We start from the raw sequence: 21,345 nt of genomic DNA, 5'->3' as shown, positions 1-21,345 counted from the left end.
ATCTGGCTGCTTGTAGCTTTTGAGGAGTCCCTGAAGCCTTGACTCTGGTCTTTACCCCTTAAGTGCCTTGTGACTTTGAGCAAGTAACAACCTTTCTGAGCTTATCTACTTACTGTTTTTTAATCTTATGAGGCAGTGCGTAGCCATTTTTACTTAGAGATACTTACTGAAAACAGAAATCTAGGCTTTTGATTGATTGTATTTATATAATTCAAAAATAATTATTTTTTCGTGACCCTCTTTGGTTGTTTACTTAGAAGTGCGACGCTGATAATTTGAATATTTATCTGAACGTTTTTCCTAGTCTCGGAAATTAGGATTCACTTCTGTTCATAATACTCCAGAAGCTTCCAGCCGGCAGGGGAGCAGATATGGATGTAACTGAGTCAAGGCAGGTCATGATGAATGGTGTAATCATGCGCTGGAAGGAACTGGGAAGACTTCTGGAAGAAGGTAGAATTTGACCTGGCATTATTGACAGGCAAACATGACGGTTTGACAAGAAATTCCAAGCGGAGGAAATGGAGCAAAGGCACAGAGCCAGGAGTACCGGGGAGGCTGGGGTTCCTGGTGCGTGTGGGTAGATGAGCCTGGCAAAGTAGGTAGGGGTCGGGTTGTAGGGGCTTGGAAAGTCAGACTGAGGGGCCTGGCGTTTACTCTCTCTGCTTTGGGAGAGGCTTTTAGGGTTTTTTGTTTGTTTGTTTAGCAGAGGAGTGGGATTGATTGGTTAGTCAGTTCTGCTTGAGGGTGCTAATAAGGACCACCTGCTTACTGCTCCAGAGTCCTCTGCACTCTCCAGCTGCGGTAAATTTGTTTAGATTCTGGCTGTCTCAGGGCACCATGCTTTCTCTTGGTTCTAGGCCTTGCGCATTGTCACCGCCTTGGCCTAGAAGGTGCACTTTCCTCTAAAACAAATACACACATACTTACACACATGCTCTGTTTTGGTGCCTCTCCTTGTCCTCTGGGTTTCTGCTTAAATAACACTTTTCGGAGTAAGACTTCTTGACCTTGCCTCTTTTCAGATTGGGTTGTGTGCTCTTCCCTGGCGCACCCATAGTACTTTATGGTTTTCCTGGTCCTGGCTCTTTTACTTGTGTTGAACTTGCTTGTTTACTTCTCTTTCTCCTTCAGTTAGATTTACATCTTTAGTGGTCAGAGGCTTGAATACCTGGCACCTGGGGTGGGCTTAGTAAATGTTTGTTGGTTGAATGAATGAATGAGCAAAGAGGAAGGCCTGGAGTTGGGAGACAGTGGCTCCTGGCAGGAACGTCTGTAGCAGTGGGTTGGAAAAAGGAGCTGGTGCGCCTGAGGTGTATGTGTTGTGTGGGAGGGGCACAGTTTTGTGCCTGACTGACCATGGGCCTTGAGGGTTGAGAAGAGTTGGAGGTGACTTTAGCTTGCGAACCTCAACAGCTGGTGTTAGTGAGTCCATTAACTGAGGGAGGGAGGAATAAGGAGGGATATGTTTTGGGGAGACTGGATGCAAATGTATCGGTTCTGTTTTAGGTGTGATTGGGGTAGCGTTAGCGTGTATGCGTACGATATGACATTGGGAATGTGGATCAGAGATTAGGGAGTCATTCATATCACCCTGTTTTTTCTCTTCATTGAACTTTCAGAGGGCAAGGGAGCCCTGGTGATGGAGTCCATAGAGGTCAGCCTCCCTGGCACAGGGCAGGGTGGAGAAGGGTGGTGAGTGGACCTGGAAGGGCAGATAGAGCCTCTGGCAGAGTATGTTAAGTTTTGTGAACATAGAGCCGTGACTGTCTTGCTTGTTGCTATTATACAGCTCTATGCCCCAAACAGTGCCTGTCGGTTGAAAGAATGAATCAGTTCAGATGAATTAGGAGTAGAATTCATAGTAGTGGGTGAAATTGTCATGGGAAAAGAGAAGGGACTTGTGGGCAGAAATGTGGTGAACGCTTCCATTTAAGTGTCACGGGAGGGGAGAGGACCAGAGGAGACTGAGGAAGAATGGTCAGAGAGGTGTGGTAGAACAAGAAGAACATAAACTCAGGGACACTTAAGTGCAAAGGGTTGTAAGGAGGTTATCAGTTGTAATGCCGAGAGGTTGAGTAGAATGAAGACTAAGAAAAAGGTACTGATTTTGTCAATTTGATAGTGAGTTGAGAGGATGAGAAAGAGGTAGTGAGAGAGTAGACAATTCTTTCAAGGGTTTTGGTGGTAAATGCAGAGTGCTGGGAAAATGATAGTGAAATGATTGATCAAGTCCAAGGTGAGAAAAGAAATCACTGGGCCCTGATCAGTGTATTAGTTATCTTTGCTGCTGTAACAAATTACCACAAACTTAGTGGTTTAGAAAAAGACACATTTGTTATCTGGTTCTGTGGGTCCGGAGTTCAGGCAGGGCTTTGCTGGACCTGCTGCTTCAGGGCCTCCCAAGCCTGCAGTCAAGGGCTCATTTGCAGGCCCGACTGGGGAAGGGTACTCTTCTAAGCTCACATGGTTCCTTCATGGGCAGAGCCAGCACGGTAGCTTGCTTCATCAGAACCAGCAAAGGAGAGTCTGCTAGCAAGGCAGGAGGCACGATGCACGTTGCCTATTCATGGAAGTGATGTCCCAGTGCCACAGTCTGTTGTCAGAGCAAGTCACTAGGTCCAGTGCACCCTCAAGGGGAGGAGGTTATGTAAGAGTGTGTGCTAACTTCAGGGGGTGGGGGTCATGGGCGGTCCACCGTGGAGTCCCAGTAGGGAGGGATGATGGCCCTAGGGGGCATAGGGCAGTTCTTCGGAAAGATGCCCTGTAGGGCAGGATGGGAAGTTTTGGAGGTGAAGTTCCAGGTGAGGGTTCAGGTACGTCGCGTTGGGGACCCTTCTGAGGAAGCCTTCCCTGCCGTCTCTCTTCATCCCTGACAAGAGGCGTAGGTGCCTCGTGAAGTGCTCTCTCCTATTAGATGGATTAACAGACTGTATTATAATTGTCATTGATAAACCCTCTGCTTTGCGAAAATTGAATTATTTATCAGCAAATTCTTGGCCAATGGGGGTATCTGTCCTGCTTGCCTTAGGGTGTTACTAAGGATAAAATCAGGTAATTCATATGGAAGTATTTTATGGAATGTAAAGAGATTTGCCAACAAAAGGCATTACTACTTTTCCCCCATGTTCAGTAGAGTACATGGACTGTAGCGTACATTTTACTTGTTAGCTTGGGTTCATTTTGTTGTACCTAAGTTACTGAACTGGGCTTTATTTAACGCTGTGATATTTTTAGGACTTTTCCAGTAGACTGTTTGCTTTTATGATAAATGACCCCAAACTGCTGCACCTTTCAGGTCCTTGTATCTAGTTTATTGTTTTTTTTTGTGTGTGTGTGTGTGGTACGCGGGCCTCTCACTGTTGTGGCCTCTCCCGTTGCGGAGCACAGGCTCCGGACGCGCAGGCTCAGTAGTTGTGGCTCACAGGCCCAGCCGCTCTGCGGCATGTGGAATCTTCCTGGACCGGGGCACGAACCCGCGTCCCCTGCATCGGCAGGTGGACTCTCAACCACTGCGCCACCAGGGAAGCCCCGTTTATTGTTTTTTAAAAATGTGTCCTTGCTGTCCCTTGTCACTTTTGCTTCTGCTTATCTGTCAGTCTCTAGCTGTCCTTTCCCCTTCTGATTTGTTGCTTCTGATCTTCTCTGGGCTTGGCAACCTGATAATTAAGCTTATTAGAACTATGTGTGGTTTAATAGTAATCAAGCTAGGACTGTGGATCAGAGAGCCCTTCTCACAGTGAAGTGTGTGAGCTTTTGCGCATGGACAGATGTCTTTGGCCTCTGAGAGTGTCTTGGCGTTCTTCCTAGTTCTGGCTGCATTTGGATTAGGTGAGGCCCCACGCGGCCAGGTTCCATTCAAGGGGACGCCTCATTGCTCTGCTATGAGAAACAGTGTCCTCCTCCCCTTTGGTGGTTTTTTTTTTTTTTTTTTTTAATTATTTATTTATTTATTTATTTTTGGCTACGTTGGGTCCTCGTTGCTGCGCGTGGGCTTCCTCTAGTTGCGGCAAGCGGGGGCTACTCTTCGTTGCGGTGCGCAGGCTTCTCATTGCGGTGGCTTCTCTTGTGGAACACGGGCTCTAGGCGCGTGGGCTTCAGTAGTTGAGGCTCACAGGCTCAGTACTTGTGGCACATGGACTTAGTTGCTCTGCGGCACGTGGGATCTTCCTGGACCAGAGCGCAAACCCGTGTCCCCTGCATTGGCAGGCGGATTCTTAACCACCGTGCCACCAGGGAAGTCCCCTCCCCTTTGGCTTTGATGAGGTTTTAGTTTTGGGGCCGTAGCAAGTAGTGATAGGTGATGGGTGGTCTGTGGTTCATGGACTAAAAAATGTTTGAGAAGCACGGAAAATCTTTCTACCAGATCAACATCCAGACTTGTGTGTGTGTAGCTGTTGTGTTGCTGGCCTTTCCTTTAGGATGTTGAACTCCCAGCTTGGATTACTAGGTATTCTTCCATGTTCCTCGTGTGCTTTGGCTTTTCTGTCAGAGCAACTTGTGAACTTTTTCTGCCCCAACTTTTGCATTGGTTCTTTGTGGAGAAGTGTTATTGCATTATTAGGGAGAGAGCCTGTGTTCTGTGGGAACAGCCCAGGGGTCGTGTAGGGAGACCTGCTCCTTGTTCTTGCTCTGTCCCCTCCCAGCCTGTGGCCCTTGGCAAGTGCCTCTGCCTGTGCCTTGGTGCCTTTTCTAGAACAGACATCATGTCTGCTCTGCTGCCTTCTGGGGCCAGAATAAGATTTTAAATGTGAAAATGCTTGTTATATGTACATAATATCAAATAGAATGCCTAGCTTATTGGGTTGATATTTTATATCTCTCTTTGAGTAGTTAAAAAAGTTATCAGTATTAGTAATGATAGTGCTACTGAGACAGTGTAATTTTAAATTTCATATAGTGTTTTTTTTTTCTGAATATGTTCTACTAGAATCTGTTTATACAAGTGAGGACATTTAATAAGTGCTCTTTGATTATTTTCAGAGTATTGAGTATACTGGCTTCCTAGCCAAATTAAATTTATAAAAATTCTAATGATATTGCGATTCATACCTAGAAAGAATTTTTTTTTTTCATTCTGAAATCAGTTTAAATACGCTTTACATGAATCTCTGGTAATAGTGAATCAATTAATGTGATTTCTCAGGTCATAAATCAGGCTTGATATATTGTAGTATTAGTTCCTGTATTAGCTTCTTAGCCCTTCAACGGTTTTGTGGTTTGTTTTAGCAACTTGTTTGCTTTTGAGCTCAATTCTAGGTGTTGAACTCAATTTGAGAGCCTAAAATGGTTTGTGCCCCAATTACCTTAGAGGCTTTTAACTGCTTCCCTTTCTTACTGCGCTGGCCCCACTAGTAGGAAGTCATCCACCTAGCAGGTGTTTTCCTTTTAACTTGAGTACGCACTTTAATTTTGTCTCTATCCCAGAGGAGTATGGGGAGGGTTGTTACAGGAGCACTTACGGTATATTTTGAACTTCTTGAAAAGAGGTAATACATGAGCACAAAATACTTTTGTACTATACCATGTAATTTTTTCCCCCACTAACCTTTTGTGGTTTGTGTTTAGGGTGCATGTTGGCTTTCTAGTCTCAGAGGTCATTAGCCCGGTTTTATGGAGGCCTCCAGAGCCTGGTCTCTGACAGACCCTGTGTTCCTCTTTGTTGAGCGGCCCTGTGCTCTCAATGGTAGCATTGGCTCTGTTGTTGTCCGTGAACATGGCAGAGTATTTTCACCCCCTTAGTTCTTCTTACTGGGTCGAAAGTAGCTTTTGTCTTACTGCTTGATTGTTCAGGTTGCAGAAGACAGGTGGCAACTCAGGGTGGCCTTAGGAGAGGGAGACAGAGGTTCCTAAAAAGACTGATGGTCTTCAGTAAATCCTACCATCACCAGGGCAAGAGATGGGACCATTCTTTTTCCTTTCCATGAACTTCTGGGAATGCCATTCGTCCATGAAGTCAACGAATATTTGCGCTTCTATTATGTGCCAGACATTAAGTACCAAAAAAGCCAGACCTCCCTTCCAGGATGCCCTGGATGTAGTCTTATTTTGAATATGTTAGAAAAATATTTATCAGAGTAGAAAAACTGCTAGGTTGGGTTTAGATGCTGAATGGCCTTAGGGATTAAAGGTGGAGGTTGTAGGTTTAGAAGGTATTTCTGAAAGGAATGACTCTTCTATAATTAAAAAAAAAAACCAAACAGTTACAAATGACATTGTGGCAGAGACTGCTAGCTGATCGCGAAACCTATCTCCTCTTCCTGGGCAGGTAGCCAGACTGCATTTCCCAACCTCCCTTGCAATTAGGTGTGGCTTTGTGGCCATATCCTAGCCAATGGCGTGAGAGCTGAGAAGTGTGCCACTTCCAGGCCTGGCCCGTAGAACCGTCCGGCTCGGTTATCCTTGTCCTTTCCCTCTGCTGGCTGATGCAGAAGAGCCCAGTGACATGGGAAGGCTCCTGCCATGAGATGGAAGGAGATGTGGGGCCCGAGCCGCTGCTTGGAGGAGAGCTGCCTCCTGATCTACTGTTTTGGACTTTACACGAGCAAGAAGTAAATATTTATGGTATTTGAGCCATGACACAGTTTGTTCTAACAGTTAGCCTGCCTAACTAGGCACGATGCCTAGAATGCTAGGCAAAACTGGTGAGTTTAGTAAAGGTGCTGAGAATTTTGGACTCTGCCTTAATTTTGATGATTTATATGTCATGTTATATGTAATGATCAGTGAATTTCAAGGCTCAATTTAAAACTATGTGACAAAAATCTTTTTAATGTATCACTTCTAATTGATATAGCTGGTTTATTGCATTCAATGGGGCATCTCTCTGCCTTTGTTTTAATAAGCTATGTGGGTCCTCAGGTAGCTTTAAAGGGACTCTATGAAGACTTAAACATTGTCAGTCCTTATTTCAAAGAACTGTAAATACAGTTTTCATCATGCATCTTCTCTGTCCAAAAGCCAGTAATCACTTCTCATTGTATAGCATTTTGTTTCATTTATTCCATCATCCAAAACTATATATATATATATATTTTTTTTTAGTATATAAAACGAATGTGGCTATGTGTAATCCTCTGACCTAGGTTCTCTGAAGGGAGGCAGAAATGGATAAAACATAGTCCAAGCCTCCAAGGAGTTTGTGCTGGTACACAGATAGTTACTAGGTTTCCATACTGCTCTCATCTCCTCACTTCAGGCTTTAATAAATCATGTATTATCTTTTCATTACATTTTTTTTTCTTTTTTTTTTTAGTATTGTCTCCAATTAGATATACCTTTTGAAGGCAGGGAATACTTTAAAGAGCTTCTGTGTCCTCTCTTGGGCACTTCTAGCAGACACTGGACTGTAGTTAATTGAGTAACCATCCTTGTAGTTTCTTTTGCTTTTCTTGCTTGGATATTCTGGTATAGTTTTGTATTATAGTTGGTGTTAACAGACACAAGTACTTTCTCAGTCTGTTAGGAATCCATGGAATTGTGCAGTCAGGAGTGTTGGGACTGGATCTTTATTAGATCTAATTCCTGATCTTTTAGATCATCTAGTTTCTGATAGGCTAGGTGTGGCCGTGAATCATGGGGGTGTCTCAGAGGCACAGGCTCAGGCACTACTCAGACCTGTGAGTCAGAACCTTCAAGAGCCTCAGATGACCCACATGTGCATTAAAGTTGGGGATGCGCTGCTCAAGGTCAACCTGTGATTTTATTCTTGCGAAAACTGGCAAAGTCAGAGAGTTAGCAGAGTCATACAGCTGTTTGTTTCAGTGGCTCCCATCCTTGGATACACCTTGGGATCACTTGGGAACCTTTAAAAAGTACTGATGCCTGGGTTCCATCTCCATACATTCTGGCTGAAGTGGTCAGGATTGCAGCCTGGACATCAGAATTTTAAAAATCTCCCTAGATGACTGAAGTGCAGCCACGCTGAGAGCCGCTCAACCTAGTTAATGAGAGAATCCGGGTTTCCTGATGCTCTAATCAAGTAGTCCCTTTGCTCCACACATGGATGTACTTTCAGAAACAGAGCTCTCCCTACCTGATTTTTCATCATAGAGCATCACTCCGTTTTATTTCCTTCACAGCATTTATCCCACTTACTACCTGCCTCCCCCACTGGCATGTACCCCATGAGTGTGGGGCCTTTGTTGGTCTTGTTCACTGCTGGGTCCCAGCTCCTAGGACGGTGTCTGGCACACGTGAGGTGCTCCTTTCATGTGTGTAGAACACATGGAAGGAGTTATGATAAAGATGGAGACAGCCGGCAGGAGGGAAATACAGGCTATTCAGACAGCACCAGTTGGGCTGCTCTCCTCAGTCAGCGGGAGGCTCCCGAGGGAAGAGAGGTCCGAGTCAGACGTGAGAGCCAGCCAGGGAGGGCAGCATGAAGACTGGAATCCAGAGCTGGCGTTAGAGCTTGTACTTTTCCCGCTCCACCCTTGTATGTGCCCAGAGAGCTCAGCTGTCTGCCCGGCCTTGTCAGCAGGCAGTGGTGGGCCTGGCTCAGGACCCGTGGCTCTGGATCCTCAGACCAGTGCGCCTCTCTGCACTCCAGAGCCAGTCTGGCTTTCAGAGACAGGTCTCGGGGCCCGTGAAAGGGCCTGGCTCAGAGGCTGGCCCCTGGGTACTTCATACAAGGTAGCCATTGCTCATGTGAGTTTGCTTGTTTTGCCTTATTTGCTTTGAGAACATTGTGTTTTTTAGGGTGGGATGTCATTTGATTTCATTCTCAAGTTATGTGAGTGAGTTTCTTTCCTGGTTAAATGAACTATTAAGACTTCATTTATTACGCTAGTGCTGTTGAGAAGTCATGGTTGGTTGTTCGTGATATTTCTGTTACATATGTTGTTTTTAGCATTTAATTCTTTCGATTTGTTATTTGATATGTTTTACCACTAATTTACCTGTCATCAAACTTTGAAGTCAGGTGTAAAAGTTCTTTTTATGCAGTCATTCACTAATGTGTTCCACTGTACATTAGTGGTTTTTAAAACTTCTGAGAAGACCATCGTGAGATGTCTTGATCAGTGGTAAACCTAAGCTGTCTTGTTTTTTGGTAATAGGAAGCCAGAAAATGTTAAGTCTTGAACGTAAAACGTGCTTCTTAACACCGTAAAATTTCAAGTTTCAATTTGGAAACCACGTTAAGAAGAGATGTTGCATTACTGTGCTGAGAAGGCTGTTGCTGGAGACTCTCAAAGATGTTGCCTGAAGTCGAGAATCCCACACTCGGTCAGGGAGAGAGACTAATGTTGAATTTTCCAAAGGAACATGAATGCTGAGGTCAGTCCATAGTTCACAGGGAGAATCCTCGGGCCCAGATTGCTAATCAGTGGTTACCACTATTGATTAAATAAAGCAGAAGAAGGACAGTAAAAGTACTGGCACAAGAATTTTCCAGAAACAAGAAGTAAATGATTAGGAACTGATGGTTATCCTGGTGGCTAGGAGTCCCATTGTGGAGAGACTTGTTCTGTGGTGAAGCACTCGCTTCGCGTGGCACTAAGGGAGAGGGGAATCAGAACCTCAGGGGAGTAAGCTTAGTCAGATTTCAACACTCTCTGTGGCACAAGAAACCCAGGCAGTCATCAGTTTGTTGTCAGAAAATGTTAACGTTGTTGAAGATTATCCTCATTAACCAGAGTAACAATGGCATTTTGTATTGAGTGGTGCTCTTGACTCAAGCCCTTGTTGTGTGCATTACCCCATCCAGTTCTCTGTACTTTTTTGGATGAGGTAATACAGAGAGGTTAAATTACTTTCACAAGGACAGCTAGTAAGTGAGAGAACTGAGTTTTTTATATTTTAAACGTAAAATGTTGAGGGTGATTGTTGAACTGTCTTTGGTTTTCTAGGTATATAAATATGTGGTTTATAGTGCTGGAGGAATAATCTAAAAATTTATTTAATATTGCAACTGAGCAAAAAGGGACCCAGACTAATTGGCTGGCAAGACTCAGAGAAATCCCCCCCCGCTTTTTAAAAGTTACCGCGGTGTAGGTTTTTTTTTTTTATAATATCTTTATTGGAGTATAACTGCTTTACAATGTTGTGTTAGTTTCTACTGTACAACATGGTGTAGGTTTTTATATGAAAGCTTTAATGTTATCTACATGAAGCAGCCTGAGAGCAGAGACCTGGTCTTCCAATGTCTCCCTGACTCAGTCCACCCGCCGTGCTGTTAGTTGGCACTCACAGATCCGTCTGAATGAGTCAGGTATGGGCCTTGCTGTTGGGAAGCGGTAATGGTGTCGTTGAATGTTGACTGAGCTGCAGAATGAAATGGCATTGGCTCTTCTTAGTAACAATTTACTGTATGTACAGCACATATGCTCCCTGTTAAAAAAAAACTGCACAGGTAATAGAGGTTCAGCAGCATATATCTTTTTTTCACACACGTGTACTTTACATTTTGAAACACTCTTAGCCTACAGAAACATCGCAGGTGTAGTGCAGAGGACTTCTTTCCCCATGAACTATGTGAGAGAGTGAGTTGCCGGTATGTTTCATCGCCCTTGACTGTCAGTACTTTATTATGTGTTTCCTACGAACAAGAACATTCTCCTCCATCACCACAATGCAGGAATCAAAATCAGGAAATGAACACACACACTTCTCTACCGTCGAATCCTCTGAGCTATTCTGGTGGTGCCAGTTGACCCAGTGCTGACCTTGTAGAGAAAGGCCCCACGGGGACCCTGGGTGGCACTTGATTGTCCCCTCAGCCTCCTTTGATCCAGAACAGTTCTCAGTCCTTTCTGACTTTCATGACCTTGACGTTTGTGAAGACCGCAGGCCATTTTGTGGAATGTTCCTCAATTTGGATTTGTCCGATGTTTCCTCATGATTAGATTCAGGTTTTGCATCTTTGGCAGGAATATCACAGAAGAGCCAGTATTTATCTTTTTCAAAGATTAGTTTTACATTTTATTTTCTGTTTCCTTAGAGCGTTTCCCAAAGTGTATTCTGCGGAACTAGCACCTACTGTGTTCTCAACACCGTGCCACCTATAGAAGGTAGGATTCGAAAGCTTTTGACTTACAGGAAGGGGTGGGCTTGGCAGTGAGAGTAATTCCATCACTGTAGTGCAGGAAAGCCTGTGATGAGGAGTGAGAAGACCTGGGTTCTGCCTTTAACTTGCTGTGTGATCTTAGATGAGTTACTTAATCCATCTGGGAGTAGCAAAATAATACTCCCCTCGTAAAGTTTCTGTGAGGATTAAAAAGGCAAAGGGTTTAATCACATGGAAAACTCAGAGCACTCTGCAAATGTTAGATATACTAATACAACGATTCTGTAATTCTAGTGTCAAATTCTGGGTGACTTAGAGTAGGAGCCTTGTGGTATGGCGGGAAAAGCCAGAGGTCATGTCTGAATCCCATTTGAGCCACTTACTAGCTGTAGATCTTGGGCAAATTAATCTGAACCTCAGGTTCTTCATCTGTAAAATGGGGGTGATTATGCCCAGACGGGTTATTGTGACGATTAAATGAAGGAGTACAATGTAAAATCGTTTCTGGATGCTTGATATAGAGTCCCACAAATGTCTGCTCCCTCATAAATAGTAGAAAATAAATGTACTTGATCACATGTAGCTCAGATTTGAAGTTGAATGGGATGAAGCAGGAGAGGATGTCCCAAACCCAAATTGACGGCAATTGATCGCAAGGCTTCTGGGCCTCGCCACTTTATCTGCCCCCACCTACACGTTTTTAGATTGCAAATATAAATTTCAGGTAAATAGTGAGAAGTTTATTAAACCTGAGTTTGAGTTGACCTAGACCTGGGTCAGAGGTTTGGTAATATGATTGACAGGGAGAGGGTATCTGGCCACCTAAAAATAGAGAGGGTAAGATTTGATGATCACACACACTCTAAGAAGAGGAAAGGGGTTGTGAAATAGCAACACTAGTTATACTTTTCTATTAAAAAAACTTATTATTTTTTTAACCTTTAAAAAAATCTTTTGGGTAATTACAACTGAGTTTAATTCATTTTGGAGAATTTCTTTCGAGAAGAATAAGAAGAAATCATACCAAGGCTTGGCACATAGTTGGTGCTTAATTAATATTTATTTTGGATGGACAGCGATTTGAAGGTCTTAGATTAGTGATGGCAGAGTATTTGCTGCTGTGAGCACTGTGCTGACTTTAATTTAGCAATATGCGCTTAGGTTTTCCTGGATCAGTTCCCGTCCTACTAATTAAATCTAAGCACGTAATAATTAGAGCTAAACAGAAAATTGTAGCGCTTCCTTTTAATTTTACCACTCCAAGTTGTTGATCAAATATATTCCCCGCAAGATTGAGCAGTTTGGTACACTGTTAGACCAGCTTATTTTGAACAGTTTGTTCTAGAGGTTGAGAGGTTAATCATAATCAACTTGATTGAATAACAGTGTTTATAATTATTCACAAAACCGAAATTACTGAATTTGTATTAATTAATTATGAATCAAAATAAAATGGATACATCATTTCCATGTTAGACTTAATACAGTTATGATTTACCTTGTAGAAGTCAACAGTGTGTTCCAAGGAAAAGGTCAAATACATTTCTTTGGATTTAAATGAAGGATTTGGTAATGTGAAATCTCAGATTTAGAAATAAAACATGAAAATAAGAATTCTGCTTTTTGCCTAATTAACTAAGTGAATGAGCATTCTCGTACATTTTAGAAAGTTTTAATTGAGTTATACTATGCCTCTAAAGTTATTATTTGGAAAATATTTGAAGGTTGACTGGAAAAGGTGGTTCATTCTCTGGAATTAATAGCTGTCAGCCAAACAAATCATCTGTCAATTTCAAGAGCTTCACAAGTTATTTTTATTGTGAAGTAGGTTAGAAAATTATTTTGTGAAGTCATGTATCAGACACGCATATTTTGCTAGATAATGATAGTGAAGTGTTTTACTGTATTTGGTTGACACTTCCATTTTGCAGTGTCAGAGTTTAACTCTCTGGATTTAAATACCGAGATGCAGTTGAAACCACTGTATAGCTTACTTTTAACCTTTACTCAAGATACTGTTGGAATCCTTGTACTGAGACAAGGATTTAAAAAACTGGTACGTGTGTTATCTAATTATGATATCAATTATAGTTACTCCAAAAACATTAAAAAACAACATTTAATTAAACAACACAATTTTATACAGTACAGCCATATGAGCAGTTCTTTTCTAATGTGAAAGCAAAGTTACTCTTTATTCCATTTTAACTAGAAAAAATGAAATTCGAAAATACGAGTTTTAACAGTTTAGCTGTTTGAATTCCTGATATTCTTTTCCCAGTATTAAAACTGCCCTCTTCATAATGCACAGTGGGAAAATTTACCCATTGTTATGTTTCTTAAAAACATCCAATTTATATACAGCATGAACCTAAAATTCTGGAAATAGCACAGTTTAAAAACTGATTAAGGGGAACCCACTGGCCTGTCATACTTCTGTTCCTTTTGAACCCATGGCTGCACATCCCCGTAAAGTGCTAAATTTAGAAACTTGATTGAGACAGTGCTCACACAGCTATTCTCCTTTTCCTCTTTAAAAGCCTTTGGGCCGGTTCACTGCTGCCTGATTTGGTATCAGAGTGGAAGATAGAAAGAAGGCTTTTTTCTAGCAGTTAGTTGTGCTGTTGAGAAGAGTGCTCGCTCGTTCGCTCCCTCCCTCCCTCCCTCCCTCCCTCTCTCTCTCTCTCTCTCTCTCTCTCTCTCTCTCTCCCACACACACACACACACACACACATACACCCACACACTCACTCATATGCTTCCTATGCCGCAGGACAGCTGGGTTCTTCAAGGAGGCTAAAAGGACAGATGATTAACATCAGGTTGTGACCACAGATATAGAAATAGAAGCTGGGGTTTCATATTCCATTCATTGTCAAAATTATACGTAAATAGTTTTTTCAGAGCTATGACTAGTCATATACTATTCAAAGTAAGCCAATTGATTGAGCATCTAGCATAGTACTGTTTTCATAGAAGGTGCCCTGTAATTGGTAAATATCGGAATTGAGTATAGATTTTAGAATTTTTTCACCTCTACTTTGAAGATTATACACATCCGGGGAGATTTTTAAAGAGCAGAGTAAAACCACTTTAGGGAAAGAGAGAGGGGAGGTAAAGGCTCATGCGATTTGGTATTGTGCACTTTAAAGTTTTATGGCCCATGGTACCTCCCTTGGGAGGATGAAGTGCAGGGAGCACGCATAAGCACATAAAATTACAAAGGTTTTATAGTGTGTAATTAATACAGAACTTTCTATGAACTTGCTTTTAGTTAAACCCCTTTGTTTTTTTTTTTTTGGTTTCGTAGCAAGGTTTTTTTAAAAGTTTAATTTTCCTATTAAATTAAAATTTTGCAGTCGATTTTTAAGGTTTTCAGGTTTTTATACTGCTTATAGAAATAGAGGATAGGCATTATAATTCAACTGGTTGTGTAGTTCATGGACCAAAAAAGATTTAATATGCTAAAACTCTCAAGTTCTTCCCTATAGGAAGATGTAGTAAATTTTTTAGATGTTATTTCTATACCCAGTATTTCCCTGTTAAGATCTTTTCCTTGAGAAGAAATGTGTTAATCAGATGAAGAGTGTTTGGAGAAGATTTTATTATGACTGTAGAAGTATTTTTTATTCTTTTATGTTTTTCGCATGTTCAAAAAATAGTCTATGCTAAACAAAATTGTAGTAAATGACTGGAAAAATATACTACTGTATTTCACTTTCAACATTCTTAACTAATACCTGTATGCCTATATAAGGTTGTTTAATTGTAAGGCATTTAAAATTACTGAATGTGACAGTAAGTTCTCTAGGGATTTATGCCTGGAGGAGAATTAGAGATTATCTCATTCTCCTTGATTTGGGAAAGCTGAAAATATTAAGTAACTTACCCAAGGTCACACAATTAGAAAGTAGCAGAACTGGGCCAGAATCCTGGGCTCTTGACTTGGAGTTCTTTTTTACCTTACTGATATCAGAGTGAGTTATTTCACCTGTGACCTTCTGGAGCGAGTCCAGTCTTCAGTATTTTAATGTATTGCTCCTTAGCACCCAGTTATGCATTGTGCCCTTTGGATGTTGGGGCTTCCATTTGGCATTAAAAAAAAATTGGAGTGGGTAATTTGAAACTTTGACCTAAATGTGTCAAACCTGGCAAGCAATTAGGAGCCAGGCAAAGGGACTTTGTTACAGGAATGAAACAGGAAATGATATGTACATAAACAAGTGAACGAGAAAAGGAAATGATCTCTTTTAGAAAGTATGTGAAGGAGAAAAGGAAATGATCTCTTTTAGAAAGTATCAGTGAGACTGATTATCAGATAGACATACCATCTAGTCTGAAAGTAAGGAGCTTTTCCCTCACTGATTTAGAAGAGTTACGTTTTGATGAAATACATTAATCGTATAGATATATATGTAAATCAAATTAATTAAAAGTGTATGTTTTTAGATTTAGGCTAGAAAGGCCAGCCTCTGTATTACCTAGGTAGCTAACTGGAGGTTTAAATTCCTTATATGTATAAGATTTGTAATTTTCTTTGGAAAGGATAAGTCTCATTTCTGTTCTAGGGGATGAAGTAGTATTAGTTTATCAATAAAGTAAGCAGTCATATTTTATTATAATTCCTCTTTTCTAAAAACCATAAAAACGTTTTCAGCTGTTAATAGATTTCTAGGTGTTGTGAGTTTAAATCATTGTGTAGTTTTGATGTACTTCATGGAAACCTGGTGAAAGACCCTTTAAAAGCAACGTTCTGTTTATGGGCAGCTGCTGGGGTCGTCCCTGTCATTTGCTCGCCATGGAGCAAAAAGCTCAATCTTACTGTAGAGCCTCTTGACCAGATTCCTGCTGCCGTCTGGCTGATAAGTGTGTAAATGGTTTTGTTAACTAAGAGGAATAATGCCCCTGGTCTCCCAGTGACTAAAACTCAGCTGCTGTTTCTGACCTTGCCAGTGTACTTAACAGGAGATTTTCTCTATGATCTTCTCTGAATTTATTGTTTTCTTCTTTATAGATGATCATGGGAACAGCAATAGTAGTCATGTAAAAATCTTTTTACCGAAAAAGCTGCTTGAATGTCTGCCGAAATGTTCAAGTTTACCCAAAGAGAGGCACCGTTGGAACACTAACGAGGTAGATAAATTTCTATTTTTAGGGGTACAATTTTTTTTAAGGGCAAACTCGCTAGGTCATTTTGCATAGTACTGCTTTATATTAGCTTTAAATTCAAAATATTGAACTAGGGAATTGTCAATGAGAAGAACACTTAATTCGGATTTGACAGAAACCAACATGTTTTTTGACCTATCTCTGATCTGCTTGGCTTGTGTTGGAAAATATCAAATGTGCACGCTGACTTACTAAGGTAGCATGAGTTTCTGTCTTTGTGTTTTCTTGCATTTTGGTGTGTTGCATTTGGTGGTTGACTCTGTTCGCATCTCAGTTAAACCTTAGTTCTTATGTTGTCATGAATTGATAAGGGTACAGCTCCAGTGTTCCACAGAATATGCCGTGTCTTGACAATGTGAAGTTTCTGTAGAATTTGGAAGGGCAGGGTTCTTGTTAGCAAAATAGCTCTTGTCCTCTCTGATGAAGAAAGTTTGCATGGAGAATTAACTGGTTTCCCTTAACAATAGGAATTTGTATTAAGAGTGAAGGCTGTATAGTAGGTTGTTGATCTGACATTCAGCTAGAAGGAAGATTGATGAAGTAGAGTGAATCAGAGTTTATTTTGTTGGATGATGTTTCCTTTTTTGGTAAATCTTAATCTGGAAGTCTTAATATTAGGGGTGGATTGCTTTGTCATCTTTTTTGTTTTGAAATCTGACTATTTCAATTTAGGGTAATACCCATTTAGTGTGGTGATGAGAATTGGGTCTGTGTCCATCATGCTGGGAATTCTATTGCTTTAATTCACATGGCTGGGGTTATTGGTTTTGCAAAGTTGGTCTCAATCAATTTGTGTTGCTGGTTCAACATTTATCAATACTTCCAAGTTAAGTTATAAATATAACACCCTGCCCTGTATTGGGCACTCGGTTTTGTTAAGAGACAAGAAGAAAATAGTGCTGCCTATTCACCCTTATTTTTAAAAAATTGTTTTCTCAAATTCTTGACTTAACAGTGCTTTTGTTTTGAGTTATGAGGTTGTGTGAAAGTCTCTTCACTTATCCTAGTTTACAGAGTTAAATACTCACTAGAACCTCATAGTTTTGTTACCTTGTCTCAACTGATTTTAAACTTCTTTGAAGGTATGTATATTTTGATTACTTGAATAAATTATATTTCCCCCCTCAGACAGAATACTTTTGTTGTGACAGACAGCTAGTTTGGAGGCCTGTTGTTTTAATCAGTCATCTATTAACTGTTTCAAACATTTTAGACATGAAAACAAAGTAAAGGTGCTGAAAATTAGTCCTAATCATAGATCATTACTCTGTCAGCAAAATAATACAATTTGGGAGCCATTCAGTAAGTCAAAACTAGGTCATGAAATATTAAAGAACTCAGTAAGTTTCTTAGTAATCCCTGAAACAGGATTTGATACTACGTTATACATTAGTTCCAATTTTTTAATAAATGTAACAAAACATAATTTTTTCAGTGTTATCTTTTTATGTAATTGGAAATTTATTTTAACTATGACTTGAAATTATATTTGAAACCAGCAATTGCTTAGTGAATTAAAGTTAGTGGTCTTAAGAGTCTTACGAAGCTGGAGGTAACAGCGTCAGAAATTTAGTTGGTAGATTATTTAGATGAGTGGTTTCAAAACTTTTTTGGAACTTTTGAGCACAGCCCTTCAACTTTCACACATTGGTTTACCTCTAAATTATTTACATGTCCCACCTTACTAATATTTTAGGTACATTATGAAACACCCAATAAGGAATTTTTATAGAGGACAAAATTAAGAGGCAGATAAGAAGTCATTTGGCATTTTCTTCTAGGACCCAGTACACCTAGCCCCTCGGAGACCGCTGGTTTAGGTCCCAGTGTGGCTTAAGTTCAAGTCCTAAGAGGGGAGACTGCATCCCCTTCCGACCGGTGCAGTGTGAGACTGGGGTCTCAGAAATGTGGGGTGTTTGCACAAGCTGTCACTGCTGCTGAAATGTGGGTAGAAGAGTGTGTGCTCCTGTGGAAGGCGGGGGCGTGGCAGGGGGGCTCGGCTGGCAGGGGCCAAGGCACACGCCCTCTTCCCTTGCCATCGGTTGTGCTTTCGGTGATCTCCCTGCTGAAAACCGACAAAAACTCCTACGACAGAACTGAATTCAAAGGTTGGCCCATATTTCTGTGTGGAGGGCTTTGGCTTTTTTTTCTTGTTGATTTTTGGCTTTAGGAAAAAAACGGGAATCTTGGAGTGACAGCAGGAGTTGTTAATGCTGTAGGGTGTTGTGTGGTGATGGTGACTTGTCTTTTTTTTTTTTTTTTTTTTTTTTTACTGGCTCGGATAATAGAAACAAAACAATTAGTACTCCTGTGAAAGTACTTGTTTCGCTGACCTGGCTGGGTTTGGCATTTTCCCATGTCTTTCAGCCTGCCATCCTTAATGTCGCCACTGAGACCTGAAGGAGGTGTGTCGCAGTGGGGCTTTGTGGCCCCGGGTAAGGCGGGGTCACGTTCAGGCAGCATTGCCCGTGGAATCTCTTCAATCGCTCAGGGAGTAGAGTGCAGCCACCCCGCTTTGCGAAGGGCCCGCCCTCCCCCGGGGTTGGGGTAGCTTGCTGTGTTCTGGTGGAGGACCCCGTGAAGGAGCCGGCTGGTATTTAGGAGCTGTGTTGTACAAAAACTACATTCCTGTTGATTCCACTTCCTGGGACCAGGCACTCGCGCTGGGAGGGGCGTGTGGCACAAGCGCAGTTGCGAGCACAGCCGATGTGGGTGTTTTCCATCTCACTCTCTGCACAGCATCTGTTCGCCAAGTAGACTGGCGGCCGGGGTTGCCTGTATGAGATGTCAACTGTCATCTTTCTCTGTCACCCGTGTTCTCTCTGTCTCTCTCTGATGGGTGTATACAGTTGAGTTCCTGGGTATAATTTGACTCCTCTGTACTTTTGAGAGAGTCCTTTCCTCAGACCTGTGTTGTAACATCTGCGGTTACTTGAGAAAACCCACCGTGTATACTGTGCGTGTGCATCTGTTGAGAGAGGGAGGGCGAGATGGTGCCCTTTCACGTGTCGCCGTGTATCAGCACCCGCTCCCTGCTGGTGACTGGGTGCTGTGTATCGTTAGTTGGTTCTGAGCCTTCTAATGATATTGCAAGGTGTGTAATGTTTCCTTTTACAGATGAGGGAGTGTGGGTAGAAAGTGGTGAAATAATTCGGTCAAGGTAGCACACTTGACAGGGCCTGTCTCTGTCTGAGCTTCATTTCTTCTGCGTTGCTGATTAATTCTTAGGAACATTCATTCTGCGGTGTGTCGTCTAGGCTTTGAATTAAAGACGCATAACCCTTAACCACATTAGCGTACCTGGCAGATCCATTCTGGAATTTAGTTTCGGATTAAAAAGAGTTAATATAAGATTAGTATTGTGGGTTCACATGCAAATTTGGTAAAGCTGAAAGTCACTGAAAAGGAAGACTCTTAGAAGATAAGACAGATTTTAGGGCCTACTTAAACACTTTTAGGGCTTCCCTGGTGGCGCAGTGGTTGAGAAGTCCGCCTGCCGATGCAGGGGACACGGGTTCGTGCCCTGGTCCGGGAAGATCCAGCATGCCGCGGAACGGCTGGGCCCGAGAGCCATGGCTGCTGAGCCTGCGCGTCCGGAGCCTGTGCTCTGCAACAGGAGAGGCCACGGCAGTGAGAGGCCCGCGTACCGCAAAAAAAAAAAAAAAAAAACAAGAAAACACTTTTAACCTTTTCTAACTCACTGGAATAAGTAAGATCTCCTGCCCTTCTTGAATGTTATTTGCAATTGCAAAATAACTGTTGTATCTAAAAACAAATCAATTTTAGATTATGCTTTCTCAGCCATAAACACTCTTTTCCCAGGTTCTGAAAACAACATGGAGACGGTGATGATGGTCATTATGGCAGCTAACATTTATTGACCATCTACTGTATGCTAGGCACTGTTGAGTTCTTTCTGTGAATAATCACATTTACTCCTTGAACTAATACTATGAGGTAGGTTTTGTGATTATTCTTACAATATAGATGAGGAAACTTGAGCCACAGAGATGTTGAAGTACCTGAAAGTGGTGGCCTTGGAAGTCCAAGCCTATAGCCTGATTTTGGAGTCCATACTTTCTACAGTTCTGTCCCAAAGAACGATTTCAAATAAGACTTTCCCAAGATCTCGTGCTGTTTAGTGACTTCTAATCCTTTTGTTTTATTCATTTGCTTCTTTTTTCATTTTGCATTTTCCAGTATTATACGTAAACTTAATGTATTTTTTTCTGAGGATTAAAAAAAGAGAGTAGCAAACACTCATTTCTTAGGGAAGGAGTTTTAATTCTTAATAATGAATATTCACATGTGGGCTCTGGATGAGGAAGAGAAGAAAATATATTAAAAAATAGAAATTTTGTACCTGTGCACAACTGGAGGGTTGATAGGCTTGATTTTTATATCCTGGGCAGGAGAGAAAGAATGTATTAAACACAGAGCACATTTGTTAAAGAACCAACTCTTATTTCATAATCAGTTTGGTATTCACATCTTCATTAGGTGAACTATTATAATTTTCTGCATTTTAAGTTAATATTTTTAAGGCCCAGAGCCAGCAATAATTATGCTAATGCAGCTTTCTGATTACACAAATGACTACTTCATAATTACACATATTAGTGCTCCATATATGTTGTCCAGACTGAAATTCCTTTTGTTTAGTCATTAATTAGCTGTTTGACTTAAAATGTAACTACTGCATTCCCCGCTTGCTGGATCTGGATTTCAGATGGCATTCTTCCAAAGCCAAACTAATGCAGCACCATGAACCTTTTATAATGAAAATGTTCTCCTTACATATGTTCAGATCATTTTTGTGTGCTGCTATTTTTGAACTATTAATGCTCTTTCTTTTGTTTGTTTTTCCTCTAATACAAAGTTTCTCCAGAGTAAGCAAACAAAAAAGAATTCTAGTTTGTATTGATCTTAAAGAAAGTTGCAGCACAGGTTTGTAGTTAGTGGTAGCTTCAGAGATTTTCATGTTAAATGCATTTTTTTAATGGTAAAAATGTCTGTCAAGGGAGCAGTGCACATATAGACTGATGCATTCTCAGCCATACCAGAGAAGCTGAAGAAGAAAAACTCCTTGAGTATAATGCTTTTCAAAGGGAGAGAATTACCCTTTTAAATTCTGAATACTTTTTTCCCTCAACTTTTTTTTTTTTTTT

At 41.3% G+C, this 21,345-nt stretch overlaps 1 protein-coding gene across 3 annotated transcripts in view; it reads left to right on the top strand.

Annotated features, from left to right (window-relative positions):
* Nucleotides 1–21,345, top strand: part of CAMTA1 (calmodulin binding transcription activator 1) — a 913,233-nt gene that overhangs the window by 16,929 nt on the left and 874,959 nt on the right. For all 3 annotated transcript variants that reach the window (XM_055083802.1, XM_028487894.2, XM_024125297.3), the window contains 2 exons: nt 10,943–11,012; nt 16,023–16,141. In XM_055083802.1, coding sequence (XP_054939777.1) covers nt 10,943–11,012; nt 16,023–16,141 — 189 coding nt within the window. The remainder of the gene's footprint in view (nt 1–10,942; nt 11,013–16,022; nt 16,142–21,345) is intronic.

This window comes from Physeter macrocephalus, chromosome 3 (assembly GCF_002837175.3).
Source record: "Physeter macrocephalus isolate SW-GA chromosome 3, ASM283717v5, whole genome shotgun sequence".
NCBI lineage: Eukaryota > Metazoa > Chordata > Mammalia > Artiodactyla > Physeteridae > Physeter > Physeter macrocephalus.
The sequence above is the reverse complement of the archived record's forward strand: the minus strand, read 5'-3'. Positions and strand labels throughout refer to the sequence as shown.